Genomic DNA, 21,910 nt, shown 5'->3' with positions numbered 1-21,910 from the left:
TATTTTCTGAGAGCTTCTTCAATCTGCACTTTAAGGTCTTCAATAAGTTATCTAGTAGCTTCTAGTGCAACATTATTCTCAGAAACTTTGTTGTTTTCTACCTGTAGCAGCAACTCAAGATTCTGATTTTTCCTTTTCAATATTTTTATCTCACTCAGAGCACTAATCATCTCCTGTTCAAGATCAACCTCCACATCTTCTTCATCAAAGTAGTCTACCTCTTCTTGAATGTCTTCAATGGTCATAAATAAGATTTCATCATTTTGATTTTCTTCTTCACTACTAGGAGAAGAGTCACTGTCTTCCTTAGAGTAGAGACTTCTCTTAAATTTCCAAAACTTCCTTTCTCTTTTCACAAACTTCTTATTGTTTTTGAACCTTGATTCTTTTTCATCATCGCCATCATTTTCTTTTTCTTAAGGAAACTTTGATGCAAAGTGACCAATCTTCCCACAGTTGAACCACTTTAATGGCAACTTGCCCTTATATTTACCAGAACCTCTTTCTAGCTTCCTAACAAGATGTGTTGCTTCATCCTCAAAGTCTTCTTCTAAACTTTCACTCGATTTTTGCTCATTTTCTTTACCCTTCTTTGAAGCTTTAAAAGATGTTTCTCTCTTTGATGAACTGTCAACATTAGTGCGCATTTCATATGGAGTCAAGATGCCATGCAACTTATCAACTATTAGTTTGTCTAACTCAACCATCTCCTCTATTGTTGAAACTTTGACATCAAATTTTAGGGACAATGACCTTAAAAATTTTGGAACAACTACTTTATCATCCAACTTCTCTCCCAAACCTTTCAAGGAATTGATCACTTCATCTACTCTTAAGAAATATGCTGCTATGTTTTCATCTTCTTGCATTTTGAGAATTTCAAACAACATTCTATGTGTTTGAACTTTTGCATTTCTAACCTTCTCGTCCCCTTCACAAAAATTCTGCAGTTTCTCCCACATAGTTTGTGCTGACTCACAATGCGTGACCTTGACAAACTTAGATTCTGACAACCCACATAAAATTGCATTCATAGTCTTGGCATTACTTTCGAAGGCCCTCTTTCCATCAAGATCTGTAGGTGGTTGAGAGGGCAGAGTATACCCATTAACAATACTCATCCAAACATCAAAACCTAGAGACATGATATATGCTTTTATACGAACACTCCAAAATACATAGCTTGACCCATCAAACAAGGGAGCTCGGTTGGTTGCTACTACTTCAAGAGGATTCATGTTGAGCAAATAGGATCAAATCTTCAAGCTTTCAAGCTTTTACAAAAGATGACCTGCTCTGATACCAATTGAAAACTAAACCAAAACTACTAAGAGGGGGGGTGAAACAGTAGTTTACGAATTTTGCTAGAATTTTTACTCAACAAGTAATCAAAACACATAAGAATCAAGACACGAATATTATCATGTGGAAAACCCTTTCAGGTAAAACACCACAGCTTTAGAATCATTCGAAAATAGGCACCTACCCAATGGGCCTCAACCCAAAATTACACTCAGAACACCAACTCTTAACAAGAAAACTACTTAAGATGAGCACCAACTCAAATAACAGAGGCTGCAACCTCAGACTGAAAACCAACCCACTATGAACCACTTTCTGAACTTTTGAGAATTACAATTGAAAGCTCACATGCATAAAAATCTCATTACACACAACACAACAACATGCTCTAATTCAGGTAAATGTATACATTGCCTAAGCTCTAATACTCCATGACTCAACTCCTTATACTTTTGAAGATATATTTTTTGGTCTCAAAGAGACAATTCCAGTTCACCTAAAAATATCAAATCTGATTGTCTTGAATTTGTAGGAGTATATATATGCGCTAACAGCCTGCTCCCAAACATCAACTTCTGAATATTTTAATTTCCTTTCAACACCAAAAACCGGATAAGCATCACACATGAATATAAAGAACGATTAATGAAAGCATTGTTCTTTTGCAGCCAACTATGACCAAAGTCATTCTGAAACTTCAATTCCTGTCACAGAGAGTATATATTTTGCGTCTGAAACCTCTTATGTTTTTACACAAATTTTCAACTACATTCATAACCCTTTTTTATTCCAACTCAACACAGAAAAACTAGCATCTGTATCTACGAACTTACAACATATTGAACAAAATTACACACATCGTAGGCATCCAAAACTGTAATTTCTCACCACCAAAAAAAACTGACTCGGAGAACCTCAAACACACAACCCACTTTTAAATCTTTCAACATCTGAAAAGAAAATATCTCAGGGAGAGTTGACAGCCTTTACAGTTGCATATCTTCAACAGTGATCACAGTGACGTCTATGCCCTTTTTCAAACAGAATCACCAAAATCACACATAAAAACTGAAACCTTTGCTGCTAAAAACATTGTTTTTAAAAGCTTCACCTATACTTCCCTGCATTCTCACATTCTTTTGAAAAATACGACTTTTATCTTAAAAAAGCAATTCCAGCTACCAAAAATCGATACCTCATTTGAAACTTCCCACCAAAACACTAAGTCGATAACTGACAAACAAGAATAGAAGACGTTTTTATTTAATAATTACGTCACAGATCCTTCAGCAAAGAAAACGTCCACATATTATCATCAGCCGTTTGTTTAAAAAGATAATAAACGGAATACACCAAGAAAAACGTGAAAACTCCCGGAAGACTGGAAAGCATCTGTCAAAAGTTTTTACATCTCACAAAAAACGTCTCAACTAAAGAAAAACGTCTTTATCGAAATAGTCACTGCAAATCAACCAGATGGCTCTGACAAATCTGACGAGAGAAAATGCAGCAACCACCATACAGAAGCCGTTACACACAATTCGTAGAACTGAATCAGAAACGCCTTACACACACAGTTTGCAGAAAACATTCTCCAGAGCAAATACTGAACAGATATACTTCTGAGCAATCATGAAACAAAATGAAAGTATCAGCTTACAAAGAACTTGCAATGTGTTAAGCAATAAACATAATGAGCCCAGATAAACCACCCGAACCTGCAGTTGATCAACAAGGAACACTTGGCTAATCTTGACATCAATGACACACTTTAACACTAACATCAATGAAATCCAAAGTTACACTTATGACAATAAGCATTGATAATTAAGCTCCTTATTCCTTTTCATTCAGATCAATTATGAATAGGAAGATTTATCATAAATTAGTGTCCCAAGAGAAATGCCAAAAACAATATCCTTCTTAAGGCCACTTGACAAGACGACCAGCTACACCATTCCAAACCCTACAAATATGAACCAAAAAAATAATCTTAAATTTTCACAATTATGAACCAAAGAAATAATCTTAAGTTTTTTTAAAATATGAGTGTTTTTTCAGAGAAGAAACAATATTATCTATTTTTCTTTATAAATATTATATTTGAAATACAAATTTTTTAATTTTTACCCACACGAATGTCCTTATCTGTATCCTTAAAAGTCTTTTAATTTAATATACTTGTCTTAGAATGTACAAGAGAATGTACTAACATATATATAAAATAAACTGTGAGATAAAGATTTTAATTTTTTAATTTAATAAAATAATATTACTTAAGTAAAATAATGAATATATAAGAAAGTACAAGTTCTAATTTTACATATGTACTACTTTCTCTCAAAGAGATTTACATTTACATGCTTATTTCTAGTTGCATTAAAATAAAAAATTTGTATGAAGCACGCCACTCAATTGTGACTGTGACCAGCAATAAATCTGTTACTCATTTTTGAAAGTGCATCAGTGTCTTAAATGTGTTGAATGGGTTAAACAGCTGATGCATTGATCCAGATTCACAGTTAAACTTACTCATCCTCAACCTCAACAGAGAAATCTGGCTCCTCAGGCTTCTGTAACTTGGGCAGTTCATCATCTGAATCATGAGAAATCTGAATTCCTCTCCTTATATTTGGGTTATTCTGGGCAGCTTCTGCCATGAGTTCAGCATGGTTACCAAAAGAGCGAAATGATTCAAATCCTACTGAGGTAGCAAAAGACCGACATGATTCAAATTCCTGGTTTTGAGAAGAAGAGAACCTCTCTTTCTCAAAAAGTTCTGCTGTTAACTTTCTTCTCTTGTAACGCCGCCAGGCTGCTTGTATAAAGCAGGCTGACCACTTCCTCCACTGATTAGAATGGAATCGAAATGTATGCTTCAGTTTCTTGCTGTGCAAACGCCTGAATTGGTTTGCAACAAAACTCAGATCTTCAGCCCGCAATGCAAATGCTTCTACTTCTACCAATGCTTTAACTGTCCTGGTTGAAGATGGTAAGTTTAAAGTGGGTTTTGTAAACAATGCCCAATTGAGAAGTTCCTCACCACAGAAATCACCAGGACCCAATGTAATTGAATTGAAGAAGCCAGCTCTACCTCCATCTGTTGTTGCACTCTCTAAGTAACCTCGGATGATAAAGAACATTTCATTGACAGGATCTCCTTCTCGTACAATATACGTTCCTTCAGTGCTTAGAGCAGGTGTTAGCCCTTCAATTATAGCATCAATAAGCTGATCGTCCATTTGTGCAAAAAATGGGACCTGCGTAGATTAAGAGTCTGGTAAGAACATCAACTTCTCTTTTCTATATAAAAGGAAAAAGGTGACTAATATTTCTCCTCACATTTTCCACTACAAATATTTTCTAATAATCTCAATTATGGTGTTAAATATTTCCAAACACCAAATATCCAAGTTTTGATATTGAATTGAGGATGGAACCTGTGTCTTATCTACATATATTTGGTATAAAACCTTTCTAAGCACCCAATATCCAAGTTTTGACTGTGCCTTATCTTCAAATATTTGGTATAAATCTTTCCGAACATCAAATATCTAAGTTTGGATATTAAATTGAGGGATGGAATGTGTGTCTTATCTTCAAATATTTAATATAAAATCTTTTCAAGTATCAAATAATTAAGTTTTCAGAGGTCCATTTAGGCTAAGTTCAACCCCTGAGTGAATTGGACAAACTGGCTACTTAGTCAAAGAGGCTTATAGTTTAGATGTATGCTTACTCAAATAGTTGTAATTCACTATATAAAGACTAAAGTTTACATCTATATATGCTAACCTGTTAAACAACATTTCTTTTAAAAGAATTATATGTATATTCTCTTATAGATAGAATGATATTTAAGCCAAAGCAATTTTCAAATCTTACCTGCAGTACAATGTTGAGGCACAAGTGACGCTTTATATCGCGTCGAAGGTCCATGGGTAAGCTCTGCATAATTGTCTCTTCGTCAACCCCTCGAGTAGCAACCCATTTGTACTCATCATAGCGACGAACACGTTCACGGAGATCTTGAGGTAGTTGACGGTATTCCATAAATTCCTCTGTATCACCTCTTTGTACTCTACATTCCTCAACCCTAACTTTGAGAGACTGCAAGAGTGTCTGTAGGAGAGACCATATTTGAGTATCATAATGAAAAACATTCTACTCAGCCTAGAATGAAGAAATATATCAAAAATGGAGAAAGTATATTGACCTGCAAATTCGCAAGCACACGTGCAAATAATATCAAACCCAACGTGCCAACAATAATTGAAAATATATTCTCCCCACCAAAAGTACTGGTTGCAAGATTTTGCCCCAGTGAACTGCAAGCACACAGCACAGTTACAATCCTCCATCCCATTTTACAACACAATAAATTTGATCTTTCAAAGTGAAATTATATCATTGCAGAATTTAATATGGTTTTGTTTTCTATGTGTCATTTTCCATCAAATTAATCAAGCTTTGCCTATTTGAAAATGTATCCATATTAAATAGAAAAATATAAAAGCTGGTTCTCACTTATGTCAAGGAGGAAGCTTCCGGTTGATATGTTGCTTCGTTTTTTCTAAAATACTAACATTGTTAGCATATATTTATGTGTTTCGCCAGTCTGCTTATTTAATAATCACTACTAATCACTACTAGAGAGAAGGTCTTATATGTGTGCATCTTAAATTTGTGCTTTTCAAATTTTTATGTGGCTATTTTAAATTTCTTTCAAATTTGTACAACAGTTGACTTGTCAAGTCTCGTACTTTAAAAAAATTGTTTTCAAGTTCACATGGCCAAATATGATGTCACATTGGCATGTATTTTTGTGAAGGTGTCCAAAATGGTCCCAATTTGTGATAAGATCAATAGATGCAAGAAGTCATGTTTACTTGTGTGCTGATGTGGCATCACAAGGTTGGTTACTTTTTTCATTTTAGAGATACTTTTTTGGGGATAAGCATTGACATGACATTTTTAGGGCACCACTATTGGTTCCATTTTGTCCAACTACCATAGCATGTATTGGTATCCCTATCACCTTTTGATCCCTCTCCCCTAATGTGCATGGACAAAGAAATAAAATCACTACTAATAGAAAACTTGTCATTCCAAAGATCATTTCATAAACACAGGTGAAAATATCATAGGTTAGGGTTTCTTGTGTGTATTTTTGTCAATGTCATTTTGTTTCAAAAGTTGGAGTCTTGTATTTTTACTTGTTTTTATTGCAACAACTTTTTTATTTCTATGTTTGCAATAATTTTTCACCCACTTCAAATGGTTTCAACCTTTCATTCTCTAGCAAAAAATATTGTTGGAGTTGAAGGTTTAATGACAACAAACAATAGTACCTATATCCAAACACCTTCAAGTTTCTATACCAAAATTATTTCATGAGATGTGGCTTCTAAGACATGACCCAATGTTGTGCTTCCTATTCTAGAATTTGATAATGTCACTAGCTATAATCATTTACTTTGGTTGAATATTTTGTGGCTAGGTTCCCCTTAAAAAGCATGCTAAAAGATTGGGCGAGGAAGGGCCAAACCTCACATGGAATCTACTTTGTCACAATGGAAAACCTCACCAAAGAGTTCTTTAGTTTTCAGTTCACTAAAGCTAACCATGTAAATGTAGTGCTTAATCATGGTCCTTGGATTGTTTGTTTATTGGTACTCATTTTCAAACCTTGGATGTAGGATTTTTGGATCTCTAATGCCAAGTGTTTAAGGACCCTATTTATGTTGAATGCTTTGATATACCCTTTCCTTGCTAGAGTTTTTTGAGATAGATAGCCTGTTTTATAGGCTTAATTGTGTTTGTCAAACTAGAGAATTTCTATTTATCCTATAATTAGTGATGGGCTTGTATTGAGGTGGACCTTTCCAATTACCTCAATGAAATTGTTGATACTCATGTTGGCCAAACTATAAAGACATATTTTCTTTCAGGTAACCTCCTAAACACCTATTATCAATGTCAACCATTAGAACATAAGATTTGAGATTATGCCTTCGTCTCCTATTTCCCAATGGACACTACTTAGACCTCTTTTGTATTTCCACCTCCTATCAAAGAACATGAAGGTTGCTCTATTATTGTTAGCCATAAGACAAATAAATTTCATCACAACAAGACTTCTTTTATACCTTCTCACTCAAGAAATAAAGGTTCATAATATATTTCAAACTCCTTAGGTTCAAGAAAAGCTATACCCTCCCCCTCTATCAATGCATCTAGTGAGGTGACTAGTTTGAACCCTACTGACAGTGTCAACCCAAGTTTCTTAACCAGCCAACAATGTTGTGTCACACTTTTATAAAGGAACCGGTCAACACAACTAAAACTCTTTAACTTTGACCATATAAAAGTGACATTTCTAAATTGAATATTGAAATGATGTAAACTGTTCAAATGTAGAAATATGAATGAAATTTATGTCTGTTGTTTTTAACATTTTTTTGGAGAAAAGTTGATTTTTTTTTAATAAATTCAAAGACAGATTTTTCATTGTTGAAAGAAGCTGAAAATCAGGGGTTCTAGTCGGGGCCACCAAAAAACTTGAAAATGGACTTATTTTTTTCTGATTTTTTTTTCCAAATAGAGAACATATATATGCAGTATTAAAAATAAAATAAAAAAAATAAAAAAAATTGATGAATATTTTTCTCATTATAATATTTTGAAGTCCAATATAGCTAAATTTAACAGTTTTCATTCGACGTCACCTTTTGACTACTAAATTTATCATTAACCAAAAAAAAATACCCTTTTCGAGAAGATTCTCTCACCTAGTGAAAAATATATTTTTAATTTTTTAAAATATCATTTAATATTTTTTTTAAATTTCTAATCAGCCTCTTTTTGAACTTTAAAAAATTACTCGCAATGCTTAATTAATAAAAAATATTAAAATTAATCAAAATACTAAAAAAATTATATCTCTAGATTTGTGACTTCAAGCTCTACAAAAGGGTATTTTTCAATTTTTGTAAAAAAATATTATGCTTGAAGAAAAATTGAGCAAAAGTGAAAATTTTTAGAAATGCAGAGTTTTTCACCTTTTTTGTGCCACATTACATGACACATAGGATAGTCCGGCCGAACTCAATTCCGGTCAGACTACCCTTGGTTCTAACATTAAAAAAAAAATGATTTTTTTTTGGATGGCGCCATTTGAACTAAGGGAGTCCGACCGGACTCCCGATACCATTTTGACGACACGTAAGCGCCATGTGGTGCCACGCGGCTCGGGGGTAGTCCGGACGGACTACCCTCCATTGGCCCAAAGTGTGACACAACTCCATGCTTTGGCCCAATTCTCATCGAACTTCACCTCCTCTTTCTAAGAAAAGGAGGTCTTCTAGTTTAATAGAGTAACTAGAAGAGGGTGAATTGCTAAAAAAGAGTTAGTATGCCCCTCTTCACTTTTAGATCTAGGAAATTTTTTAGAGCTCACAAAGTTATGCATTAGATTAATTATTCTACTTTGGTTGTGTTGGGTAATGAGGAGTTTCCTCTCAAACTAGGCTTATGAATTATATTTATTTGAACTTAAATAGACTAATGGACCACTCACAAAAATAATGTATTTATGATGTTTTTCTATAATTCTCAAGTTTAGACATTATATCTTTAAGATACTAAAATTTGGTTCTATGTATTTTGACCTTTGAACCATATGTTGTGTACTCATCATGAATTTAAGTAGGGTAGTGTTCTCACCCTTCTATCATCTATGTGGCGTCAACATTTAGAAGACCAAGGACATGACCCCACTAACTATTCTCTATGGTCTCTTTTCAACACTAATATTCATTCATTTGGAATTATGAATGTTTATACTTTGAATGATGCAATTGGAAAATCCCTCCCTCTTTAAAGATAGAATTCTAATTCAATTATGTCCACCACTTCAGTTCTATGTGGAGATTTTATTTTAATAGAGATAACTTATGACAAATATGGAGTCTTGCTTATGTGTTGGATAGATAGAGAAAGAGAGATGTGATTTTTTATATGCAGTAAATTTGGGCTTTCTAATCCCAATATTAGTCATCATCAAGATTATTTGATTTTATACACTTGGAGTAATCTATGAGCTTGGCTTAACAAGGTGTTTGAGAGTTTGGATCATGCCATGATGTTAACTTAATCTTTCTTTTATTTTTCTAGCTACTATTATTTAATTGTGGATCCTTTAGTGAACATTGTCTTTTCTACACACTTTCCAATATGCTTTTGTAGTGAATTTAAAATTTACCTCGTCCAAGTCAATGAAGATTTTATTCTTTCTTAACAAATCAATTGTCAATCACGAAGCCTCCTCTACTCACATACAACGTGCCCATAGGTTAGAACCTCATCCATATATAAAACTAGTTAGATTCATGGTGGAATTATGCCATAACCTATGTTACCCCCTTCCTTCATATTTATAGGCACCAATTAGCATGTTTTCTACATCACCTTTATGGTGCCTCCACTCTTAGTGTTTGCCAAGACATTTTCCCCTATAAGTGCAACTATTTTAAATTTTGTAACATATCTTTAAGTGTCTTAGCTATGCCAGCAGAAGTAGATTGAATATGCTCATTTCGTTCAAGGGGGTCAAATCAAGGCTAGGCTCCACTAACTAAAAATTATCAACAAAGGTTCAAAGGAATTTATTTAATCCGTACATTCCTATCATTCATATCCATCCATCAAACAAATTTGTGAAGGTCAATAACTCTTGAAATAAATTCCTCCTATTCTTTAATGTTTTTTCCAACACTATACGTAGATATTTAAATTAGGAATATACTTTAGAGCATCAAGATACCTTGCAATAATCTCTTAATGTGGCCCCTAACTATATCTCTAACTCCCAATATATTAAGCATGTCTAGATACTCACCTTAGAATACTTAAAGGAAGCTATTTTTATGGTGTCCAAAATAAAGCCCCTAGGTTGGATGGGTTCCCTTGTGAATTCTACAAGTCCATTTGGGATAGTATTGAAAATGACCTACATAAGTTATGCATTAAAACCTTTTATTCTAAATATTTGAGGAAACTAATCAATAGTGAAAGTGTAAAGTCCATACTTGAAGTTAGAAACCCCAAGAGATCTATAGTAAAGGTCAAGTACCTTGTTGAATATCCCTTAGAAGATCCTTTCTAGAGATTTAGCACTTAAACTCTAACCTATTCTCTCCCATGTTTTTTCTCCCAAATAGATGGATTTCATTAATTATATAGATTTATCTTAGAATATTTAAAACTTCTACTTTGGAAGGGAACAAAATGGGCTCATCACTCTTAGCTTCCTTCCATCTTCCTCAATATTGACTTTTTTGAAGCCTATGATTGCACTTAATGGTCATTTTTCCTTGCCATACTTTAGGCACTTGCCTCTGTGCCTTATTTTATTTAGTATATAGAAATGATTGTTCACAAACAATTTTTCCTGCATCATGATTTGGGCATGGAAGATGACTCAAGACAAAGGGGAGCATTGGAAATTTATTGTCCTAACCCACTCCTACAACCACCTACCTGTCAAAGACTCTTGTTGGATATTTTTTGGATTCTTCATCCTTCCATCTTCCCCCTGATGTAGAACAATAATAAATATTTTTTTTTAGTACAATAAATCCTTGTAGGTAATTTTGAATTCAAATTTGAGTAGGAAATTTTTCGAATGACAAGAAGAGAAAAATACAAGAAATGTTTTTCAATGGATAGTTATTTTGAAGAAGAAAGTGAACAAAAATTCTAAGAAAAGAATGTTGTAGCAACAACAAAGTGTTAGTTTGTGAAGAGAGAGAAGTTTAGTAGCATGTAGTTCTAGAGCAAGATAAAAGTCTATGTATAGCTCTAGACCAGTAGAGTAATAGGGGGTTCAAAGAATCTCCAAATTGGAAGAAATTGGTAGCAACTATAGATCATTTAAAATAGATTGTTTGTGATTGGGTGTAGCTCCATCTCACTGCAAAAATTTAGTTTGTAATCAAGATTGTAATCTGATTTTAAAATCAGTTTTTAAATGATATTTGATGATTGAATATAAAATATAAAATTATCTCTAGTCATCTTCATGTTTTGTTATTTGTGTGTATTTTGATAGTTTTGGGAAACAAAGCATTGGTCTTTTTGTTTTATTTAGATTTTTATCCTTCAAATTGATATCAAAGCTATGCACTCTATAGGTATTTTTGGACTTTAATCCATTTGATTAATATCAAAGCTATGCACTATGTGATGTTTTGGGTGTTTAACGCCAACAAATCTTCATGTAAATGAAAACGATCAATTATTAGGATATTTGCATCCCAGATTCTAATTAACATTTTTGAATGTTATTTATGTAGCATGAAAGTACTGGGATCTAAAATTATGATATTAATGGGATTTAATGCATCCATCATGTTTCTATTTGTTATCATAAGTAAAAAAATATTATGCGTATTTGTTTCTATCATTTGTAATGTAATCCTCTTCTATCACTATTTTTGCATATTTAATCTTAGAATTGGCATTAGTATTATAGCCTAGTACACAACCAAATAATGGAAGATGGATGAGATAAGTTGTGATAAGGTTAGATAGATATGAGTAGGAAGGTTGAGCATGTATTATTTTTTAGATGAAACTCAAACATTGTGAAGATTGTTGTCTCATGTGACTAGTGAATTAGCTGCATTAAATAAAGATATTAAATATTGCAAGAATTAATTTGACCACAAGGAAAATGAAATTAATTCAAGTAGGTAGTGGAACAACTTCCTACACTAACCTTGAGAGGAGGGTAATGCAAACATTTTACAAATCTTTACAACAATTATGAAAACTTAATACAAATAAACATAGATAATATGCGGGCTGGGTGCCTAGCTCAATTAGCAAGAGCTTCTAGTGGTGGATCACAAGTTATAGTCTCCCCCCATCATACATGGTACTAAAGGACATGTCACGCCAGTGTCACCAATCACATTAAAAATTTTACCTTGCACACTGCAGTTTATAGGGGGGGTGCTATACCCGATTCTTGTAGTCTAAAAAAAAACATAGATAATATACATACCACAATAGAATGATTTACATGGGGAAAACCCTTTCGGGAGAAAACTACACACCTCAAAAGCTTCCCAATATATTATTCAGAAATCAACAATAGATTACAATAGACTTGTAGAGCAAGCTTATTACAAGGTATCACCAACGAAGATCCAAAGGAAACTCAACAACTATAAGATTCTTTGAATACATCACAATACATAGCTCTAATACAATGCCCTTATAATACAGGGTTGCCTTCTAGGAAAAATAAAGCATACATTATATCCACCATTAGATCTATGGCCTAATGATAAATGGTCAAGATTTACAACGACAAATTAACCCTATTTTTTTTTTATCTATCTCCCCTCTCTCTCCCTATACATACCTCTCACTTCTTCCCTACCTACCTCTATGTCTCTAAATAAATCTCCCTCCCACCCTCTCTCTTTCTTCCTACATCCCTTTCTCCACACTACTCTCTCTCTCTCTCTCTCTAAATACTTATATGAAGAGGTGGAGTGAGGGAGGGAAGGAGAGGCATTGAAAGAGAGGGAGGTTAGATAGAGACAAGTAGTTAGATAGAGAGTATAGAGAGGGAAGGAGAGAGGGGTGGAGAGGTAGGGAGAGAGAGAGTGAGGTGAGATAAATAGTAGTATGGAGGGAAGAAGGTAGATATTTAGGGAAATAATAGTATAGAAGGTGGAAAGAGAGGTAGGTAGAGAGAGGGAAAGGGGAGATAAAGAGAGAAAGAGGGAAGATATATGGATATAAAGAGAGAGAAGAGATAAATTGAGAAAGGGAGAGGGGAGATAGAGAGGCAAAGAGAGGGAACAAGGGAGGGATCTAGGTATAAAGACAAAGGGTGGGAGGGATATTTATATAGAGAAATAGAGGTAGCTAGGGAAGGAGGGAGAGGTATGTATAGTGAGAGGGAGAGGGGAGATAGATATTTAAGTAGAGATAGAAGGTGAGAGAGTGGAGGGAAGGAAGGAAGGAGAGATATGTATAAAAGTAGAGGTAGGAAGGGAGTGAGAGGAAGTTATGTAGAAAGAGAGAGAAAGGTTAAAATATGTCTGGATCTTTGGGTGGAGAGGAGAGAGTGAGATAGAGGGGAAAGAGGGAGAGTGATAGGGATAGAGATAGGTATAAAGCTCAGGGGAGACAAAGAGTGTGACATAAAGAGAAATAGAGAGGGGAGGAGGGAGCGAGTGAGCAAGAGAGAGGGAGATTTATGTAGATATATAGAAGTAGGAAGGGAGAGAGGTAGGGGTTTATGGAGAGAGGGAGAGGGGAGATAGAGGTATGTAAAGAGAAGGGGTTTATGGAGAGAGGGAGAGGGGAGATAGAGGTATGTAAAGAGAAGGATCATTGGAGGGTAGGATAGAGAGAAAGAAAGAGAGAGAGAGAGAGAGAGAGAGAGAGAGAGAGAGAGAGAGAGAGGTAGGTATGCAGAGAAGTAGAGGTAGGGAGGGAGTTAGATGATGTGTGTAGGGATAAGGAGAGATGAGATAGAGATAAGTAAAGAGAGGGAAGGAGAGAGAGCAAGGTGGGAAGGAGGAGTGAGAGGCGAGATAGAGAGGAGAGAATGTGTGTGAGGTAGGTAGAGAAGAGAGGGGAGATAAAAGAAGGGTGAGAGAGCACAAGATAGAAAGATAGGGGAGAGAGGGGGAAAGGGAGAGTGATAGGAAGAGAGATAGGTCTAGAGCTCAAGGGAGACAAAGAGAGTAAAATAGAGGTATAGAGAGAATTCTAACAAGATCTTAGTGGTTAAAATTTGACTGTCTGAGAAATTATAATATCTAGAGCTTGGGGAGAGAGGAGTGAGTGAGATAGAGAGAGGTAGAGAGGGAAGAGAAGGAGAGAGATTTGAAAACAAATAGGCCTAGAGCTTGTGGGAGACAAAGAGCATGAGATAGAGGGATAGAAAGATAATTATGATAGGAGCCTACTAATTACTAAAATTTGACTATCTAAAAAATTATAAGATCTTGTAAAATCTAACGTTTGCATTATGACTCCTCGAGATGTAAAATTATTCTCAAACACTCTGCCAATACACACATAAAATATAACTTAAAGTATAAGTTTAAATGTTATATTTTATGTATATATCCTAATAAAAAACCTAAGAAAAGGGCAAATGCATTGGCATCTTGGGGCATGCTCCTTTTATAGTTTGACGTCAGCAAAACATGTACATGTTTTGCTTATTTAACATAACACATACGTGTTATAATGTGTGTTTCTTTTGCTCTCGTAAAAGTGTGTATATGTTTTTATTTTAAATAACACGTGTGTTTTTAATTCAAATAATCTGCACAAATTTTGGCATGGATTTTTTGAGCCTTAACACATACATATTTTTTTAATTTATTAAAAATATGTATGTGTTTTGTCCATTTTAGATGTTTTTTTTGTGATTGTCCACTTTTTTGTTCACCATCTTGGTGCACATACCTTGTATACAAAATACATTTATATTCAATGATCTTTTGGATTTGGTTGAGATGAACTATACTTCCTATTGAAATATTTAGCACCATTAAAATTTTCTTGTTATTCACAATTACAAATCTACATAGAGATTATTAACCTTGAATCTTGGAAAGCTTGGCAGATTTTTAGGGATCTATGTATGCCAAATAACTTGCATTGAATTTTTTTTATCTATTAATGTAGTTGTTAAACACTAAACTCAATGAAAATAAAAATGTTACAAAAAACATCTCTAGGGTGGAAAATGTAAACCAAGAATATAGTATTGTATTGCCATAAATTGTAACCCCTTACAATTTCACACTCCTTTTTGGGCTATTTCTTAAATGTGCCTCTTTCTAGGTCATTTTCAGCCTATTTCGGCTTTATCTCATCGAAACTATCATCATATTCTTATAAGGTGACCTAATCCAATATCCTAGGATTGTGCACTCTCCAACCACCTCTATTTTTTCCCTTTCTAGATAGACTATGGTGACTAGTTCCTTAATCCATTCAAAACAGGATCATATTCAAGAATATTTCAAAGTGTCGATTTTGACCATTTCTGATATAATCTTGATATTTTAAATGACCGTTGGAAGTTAGCCTAAAAGTGAAAATACCTTGAGAACCCTTTGTAAATACATCTTCTATAATTTATTTGATCATATTTCATCATCTAGCAATTCCATTTCATGTTCTAATTCCTTCATTCAAGAGAAGATCTAAGTACAAGGAGTAGCAAGCTACAACAAGTTATCTTCAAGTATGTTTTCATGATGGATTTTGTTATAATTTAGCATGTTATTGCATCAACACTTGGAGGACTTATCTAAAGAGTATTGCATTACTACCATTATTAATCTCGAGCTATAATCTTCTCGATTTAGTATTTCACTTCAGATTTTTCCTCTACCCTATCAAGGGTAAGTTCCCTTTTCCAATCAATCACAGTTGTAGTGGAGGATAATTCCTATATGGGGTTTGAATTGGGCAAGACCCTACAGAACATAACATTTTCCTTCTTTTCTGTCTATAAGTTACATATCAAACTACTAAAAGTTGTAGAGTTGCATATTACAAACTGAGAACTCTAGTTCCAAATTTTTAATAGGTGATAACTCATCGATTATGTCAATTAGCACACCCATCTGACACTTTTTGGTTGAATTTCAAAGTGCATGATCTATAGATCATCTTGATATGAAATATGAAGTCTTAGGTTGCAAGATACCTGTCAAGACTAAGGTGACTAACACACTAGTCTATCATTTTTAGGCTCAAATTTTAGAGATAGATTCCTTTTTGTGTTATTGTTTATGCTAAATATTATCAATTTTACACCATTTAACCTATATCTTGTATCTTCAATTTAATCATATCCAATCAAATCCAATCAATATTAAAAAGGGAACAATTAGTCATAGTTCCCATCTCTCCTATAAGATTAAAGTTGAGCCTAATTGGTTGTTCCTGAATGACAGTTTGAAAATGGTTCCTAGTTTTAATTCTTAGGCTAGACTCCATTTTCGTAAATTTCAAATACTATAGGGGGTAAACTTGATGATGTTATGTTAATCTCTAATTTTTTTAATGGACTTACTTACAATTACACATACTTCTTGAAAATATTACAACTCAATACATAACTTAATAGTATATTATGATTCATCATATTGGATACTAATTCTAAAATTTTGGGTCTATAATCTCTTATTTGTATTATTTCTTAGAAATATTCTTCTTTCTTGGTATCTTTTTAAATTTGATTATGTTAAATTTTTTCCGTCGTCAATATTTCAAATTATACTCCATGACAGTAATCTTCTTACTCCATTACCCTACTATTGAAACATAGGCTTTGGAATCTTACTACCTACATTAGTCCTACACTCTTTCTAATATATTCTAATATATTTTTGTTTATATTATTACCATATATTTTTAACATATTCTTCCCAATCTTATTAGCATAATTCATTATTTTGTAAAGATTGATGTGGTATAGATAATATGAAACAAACACCAACACGTCTTATGAGTTTGTAACTTTTTTGTTGTCTTGGAGTGTCTAATGAACTTGGGATAAGGCATGTGATGCCCTCCTAAATGGCACAATTGTTAGTTCTTGATCAATCAAAACAAAACACACAAGATGTTAACGTTAGTCAATCAAAAACTAAAACATGAAGGCATTCCAAAAGAGACACTAAAAGAAACATGCTAAATATATCTAATAAATAGAACAAATGATCATGAGACATCTCCAACTGCCTCTTAGCATGGCCTTAGCTTCTTCTCCCTTGTTCCTCTCCTCTCCAAGTTCCAAAATAGTGTAGCTCTCAGCAGCTTTTTGCACTATGGATGCTTATGGAGGATTGAGATTTGTATAATAGCTCCAAATATGAAATGAAAAGCTAATAGTAATGCTAAAATGATGTATTTTAACTAAAAAGACAAGATTTAGTTATGCTATGCTAAAATGCTCTCTAAAATGGCTATAGTCTAAATGCATACAAGTTTTCAGGATCTGGATTATGAAGGAATGGGCTCTATTTATAGGAAAAATGGAGCAATGGATGGCCAGGATTGAATGGTTTAATCAAGGGTCAAGCTTGAAAGTTGGGGATCCATGTGCACAATTTGCACCAATGACATAGTGACAAGTGTCAACACAGGATTGGGTTGAGAGAAGAGGTTGGAGGCATTAAAGGCCTGAGAAGACCTCATGGTTATCTAAAGGCTAAGGGTCAAGCCTAAATTAGGATTACCCACTGAATTAGGAGTTAATCCCAGGATAAACCTTTGTGCAAATGATTAAGAGATAATCATGGTCAAAGTATTAAATGCTTGATGAGACCTTTGTGGTTGGGTAGAGGTTGAGTCAAACAAATGTTTTAACCATGTGGGAGGGTTGAATTAACCATTAATGGTTATTGGAGACTTTGGGGAATTAAGTGGTTGAAGGTTGGAAGCCTTTAATGGTTTTCAAAGACTTTGGGGTTTTTGGTGGTTGAAGGTTGAAAACCTTCAATGGTTATCCAAGACTTTGGGCCATTTGAGAAGTGACTCCATTTTGCTTAGGAATGTGACAATATTTAGGGGATGGTTTAGGCTAATTAGGAAGGGTTTAGAAGAATCTAGAAGGGGATTAGATTTTGCAAGTGGATTTGGTGGGTGAGGGAAAATAGGATTTTATTGAAATAAAAATTCATTTATTTCAATAATGTGTGCAAGTTGCATTTGTAGGAAAATGCAAGTGGGGGTTTTTAAAATGATTTAAATAAATGTTAATTTATTTAAAAGAGGAAAAGGGGGATTTAATTAAATAAATTGATTTTATTTATTTAATTGATTTGAATTGGATTTAATGAATTAATTAAAATAAATTGAATAATTTATTTAATTAATAGAAGAATGTTTGGGGATGAATTAATTAAATATTAATTTAATTAATTGATGGTTAGTGGATTTTTAATCAAATAAATACGAAATATTCATTTAATTAAAATGGACAGATTTATGTGACTACATTTGCCCCTCTTTGAGACGGTGCGGTTTATCGCATCGTTTCAAAGAAAGAAAAATAGGTGTGAAGAAATGCCCCATAAAATGTAAATTTAATGGGTGGTATGCCCCCTCGAGGGATGGGCCGAATTTTTTTGAAAAATCGGGCGATCTCTCGAAAAAGAATGAAAAGCGGAGGGGAGGTAGAATAGAAGAAATTAGAACTAATGATGAAAGAATGGGAGAAAATGGAGTGAATATGAAGAAACAACAAGCCAGCGAGTACCCTGAGGTCATGCAAGAGATACATAGCAAATGTAGTGTGGGGTTTTGATTGATGCTATACAATTGATCAAAATTGGTTGGACAATCTGGTGCAATCTGTTGAATTGCCCCGGTCAAGTCAAAGCGTGACAGTTGATGTCAGTTGGTTGCTTGGACATGATAAAGTCTGAGTAAGTGAATCAAAGTGACCTGTTGGTGACTTAGACAATTGATGTAATTGCCCGATGAAGTCAAGGTATATGAAGCAAAATACTCGTTGAGACGTAGACAATTGATGTAATTGTCCGTTGGATTGTGTTTGATTGGTTGATCAATTGATAGTGTGTTCATGTGATGGATGGTTGTGGGGAATCATGGCAGCCCCGTTGAGACTAGGTCATTATGATAAATGCCTGATGTAGTCTAGGTTTGCCATAATCGATTACCTATTGAGACCCGAAGATACTTGATCAGAGTATCTGTTGATAGTCTAGGTGTGTGTGAGTCAATGTACCTGTGCAGACAGAGTAACTTGCTTGGCTTATTGGATGACTTAGGATAGGAAACACAATCCCTCCTATTTAGAGATGGATGGTGATGAACGTGGCTTGATTAGGTTGATTGGGAAACGATGTAGGTATGTGATGCTGATGATCAAGATAGGGAGGGTGAGGGGGGGATTTGATGTTAGATAGAAGATATGGAGGACTTATGACTCATTCCTATGGAAGAAGAGGAAAATAGAGTATGCATTATTATGACTATGTATGAATGATATGCAGCTATTATGAATGTATGGATGGGTGGAATGCAACGAAATGCAATATATACAGATGAGATGAGATGACGATCCATAGTGCTCTATTTTCATCATTGAGCTTTAAAATGTTGGAAGAGAATACAAGCAACTTGACATAAAGATTCAAGATGACTAGAGTATTTCTTACATGGATTTTATATAGCAAGTTAATACAAGCAACTTGATATAATGGATCAAGTTGACCAGAGTATTGCTTGCGGAACAGACAAGGATTATCTCCTTTCATGCATGACTTGGATTGTCCTCCTTGATCTTAGGCTGATCAGATCCTGAGACAAGTGCATACCGTACTAAGAAATAAAACCTTGATCCAATTTGGAGGAAGAGGAACCAAAGGATGAGCATTGTACCTGCAACCAAACAGCATATTTACATAAAGAATAAAGAATAAGGATCCTTGGTAATGGCTCATGCCCATATGGTCGAGGTATACGCTGTAGTCAGCAAGCCGTAGTGATCTATGACTGTATTTGGCCTAAGATCACGTAGCTTGGTGAACTTCCCACGTAGACACCATTAGTACATGCCCCAGAACTTCATCGGAAATGATGCGCAAATGATACAAAACAATGCTGAAAGATCCCGATACAGACAAACAAATGAATTACTCACTAATCAACCAAGTATTTGATAGCTTAACATAATTTTCTTGTCAAAGAAAATGTCATCTTGTCTTTGTTTTGATAAGGAAGGATGCATCCTTGTTTAAGACAGTTTGGATTGTTGATGTGGATTGTGTGGTTGATTGGTAAGTGGTCAGTGTGTGAGTAGTTTGTCAATGCTTGTTTGGGTATCTGCATAGATGGGTATGTACAAAGTTTTGTCATGTTTTTGTGTGATTTTCAATGTTTTCTGATGTTTTTTGTATTTTGTGAAACAATTTTTGAATGTTTGTGGATTTTGTTGAGACATTTTTGAATGTTTTTGGATTTTGCGAGACATTTTTGAATGTTTTTAGATTTTGCGAGACATTTTTGAATGTTTTTGGATATTTTCTGATGATTGCTTGAATGAAGAGCGTAATGATATATAAGAAAATGTAGAATCCACTTCCATTACGAGGGTAAGGGTATTGCCCCCAGTTTGTAGACCTGACTATGAAAAGGTGGGATGCTAGACGCATGGAGTACTTTCTTAATTGCAGATCAAATAACAAGCCATGGTTGGGATGGATGGATGTATGTGTGCATGAATGTGATCGCAATAAGCTTTGAAAGATAATGGAGCTATTGCCTTTACGAGTGGCGCCTGTTTGCCAGGTTTTCACCATCGCACTTACCCAAGGTGCCACCGGAGTGGTTGTTCACCGTTTGGATGCATGATTTTTCTTTACTTTTTTGAATGTTTTTGTATTTTCTTCAGGACATTTTCTGAATGTTTTTGGTATTTTTCTTGATATGTAGGGGAACCTGATGCTCTGTATACCTTAGGTATAAAACCGTTTGAGGTGCATGCTATTGATTGGATCTGCGAGCGGTTCTCCTTCTGGTGTAGCCAATTGATATGCCCCGGACCCGAACACAGCAGTGACAACATATGGGCCCAGCCAGTTTGATTCAAACTTGCCTTGATGTTCTCTGTTTGGTTGGTTGCGAGGATTCTCTCGAAGAACAAGATCACCTACCTCAAATGTACGAGGTCTAACTCGGTGATTGTAGCTTCTACTCATGCGCTGCTGATAGGCTTTGAGATGGTTGTATGCAGCTTGTCGCTTCTCATCAAGTAGCTCCAAGTCCTGAAGGCGTGAGACTCTGTATGCGTCATCATCAATGAGATTGTGCAAGGAAACCCGTAGTGACGGTATCTCGACCTCAATAGGTAAGATAGCTTCTGCACCATAGACCAATGAATAAGGAGTTGCACCTGTAGGGGTTCGAATGCTAGTTCGATATGCCCATAATGCTGGATTCAATTGAACATGCCAATCACGACCGGCATCATTGACTGTCTTCTTTAGGATTCTCAATATGTTTTTATTGGATGCTTCGGCCTGACCATTGCCTTGTGGGTAATAGGGAGTGGAAAAGCGGTGTTGGATATGAAATTTCTCACAAAGTTCACGAACATCCTGATTTTTGAAAGGGAGACCGTTATCTGTGACAATAGACATGGGTACACCATACCGGCAGATGATGTAATTGAGGATGAATGAGGCGATCTGCTTGCCGGTGACTTGGGTAAGTGGAACAGCTTCGATCCACTTGGTGAAATATTCGGTGGCGGTAATAATGAATTTATGGCCATTGGATGAAGATGGATGGATTTTTCCCACAAGATCAAGACCCCATTGACAAAAAGGCCACGATGTTGTGATTGGTTGTAGTTCCTGGGCTGGTGCATGTATTAGGTCGCCATGAACTTGACATTTCTTGCATTTTTTGACAAAGTAGTAGGAATCCTTTTCCATAGATGGCCAATAGTATCCAGCTCGCATGATCTTCTTGGCTAGTGATGGACCACTTGAGTGAGTCCCGCAAATTCCTTCATGTACCT

At 34.9% G+C, this 21,910-nt stretch overlaps 2 protein-coding genes across 2 annotated transcripts in view; both read right to left on the bottom strand.

The window, feature by feature from the left end:
- Positions 1-416: 416 nt before the first annotated feature.
- Positions 417-1,238, bottom strand: LOC131033831 (uncharacterized). Its single transcript, XM_057965122.2, has one exon. The coding sequence runs from the start codon at positions 1,236-1,238 to the stop codon at positions 417-419; it is 822 nt and encodes a 273-aa protein (XP_057821105.2).
- Positions 1,239-3,641: 2,403 nt separating this feature from the next.
- Positions 3,642-21,910, bottom strand: part of LOC131033824 (protein CNGC15b) — an 80,042-nt gene continuing 61,773 nt past the window's right edge. The window contains exons 6-8 of the mRNA XM_057965111.2: positions 5,519-5,630; positions 5,188-5,424; positions 3,642-4,562 (exon numbers count right to left, since the gene is read on the bottom strand). Of these exons, the coding sequence (XP_057821094.2) occupies positions 3,831-4,562; positions 5,188-5,424; positions 5,519-5,630 (1,081 nt within the window). The 3' untranslated portion in view covers positions 3,642-3,830. The remainder of the gene's footprint in view (positions 4,563-5,187; positions 5,425-5,518; positions 5,631-21,910) is intronic.

Source organism: Cryptomeria japonica, chromosome 5, assembly GCF_030272615.1.
Source record: "Cryptomeria japonica chromosome 5, Sugi_1.0, whole genome shotgun sequence".
Taxonomy (NCBI): Eukaryota; Viridiplantae; Streptophyta; class Pinopsida; order Cupressales; family Cupressaceae; genus Cryptomeria; species Cryptomeria japonica.
The sequence above is the reverse complement of the archived record's forward strand: the minus strand, read 5'-3'. Positions and strand labels throughout refer to the sequence as shown.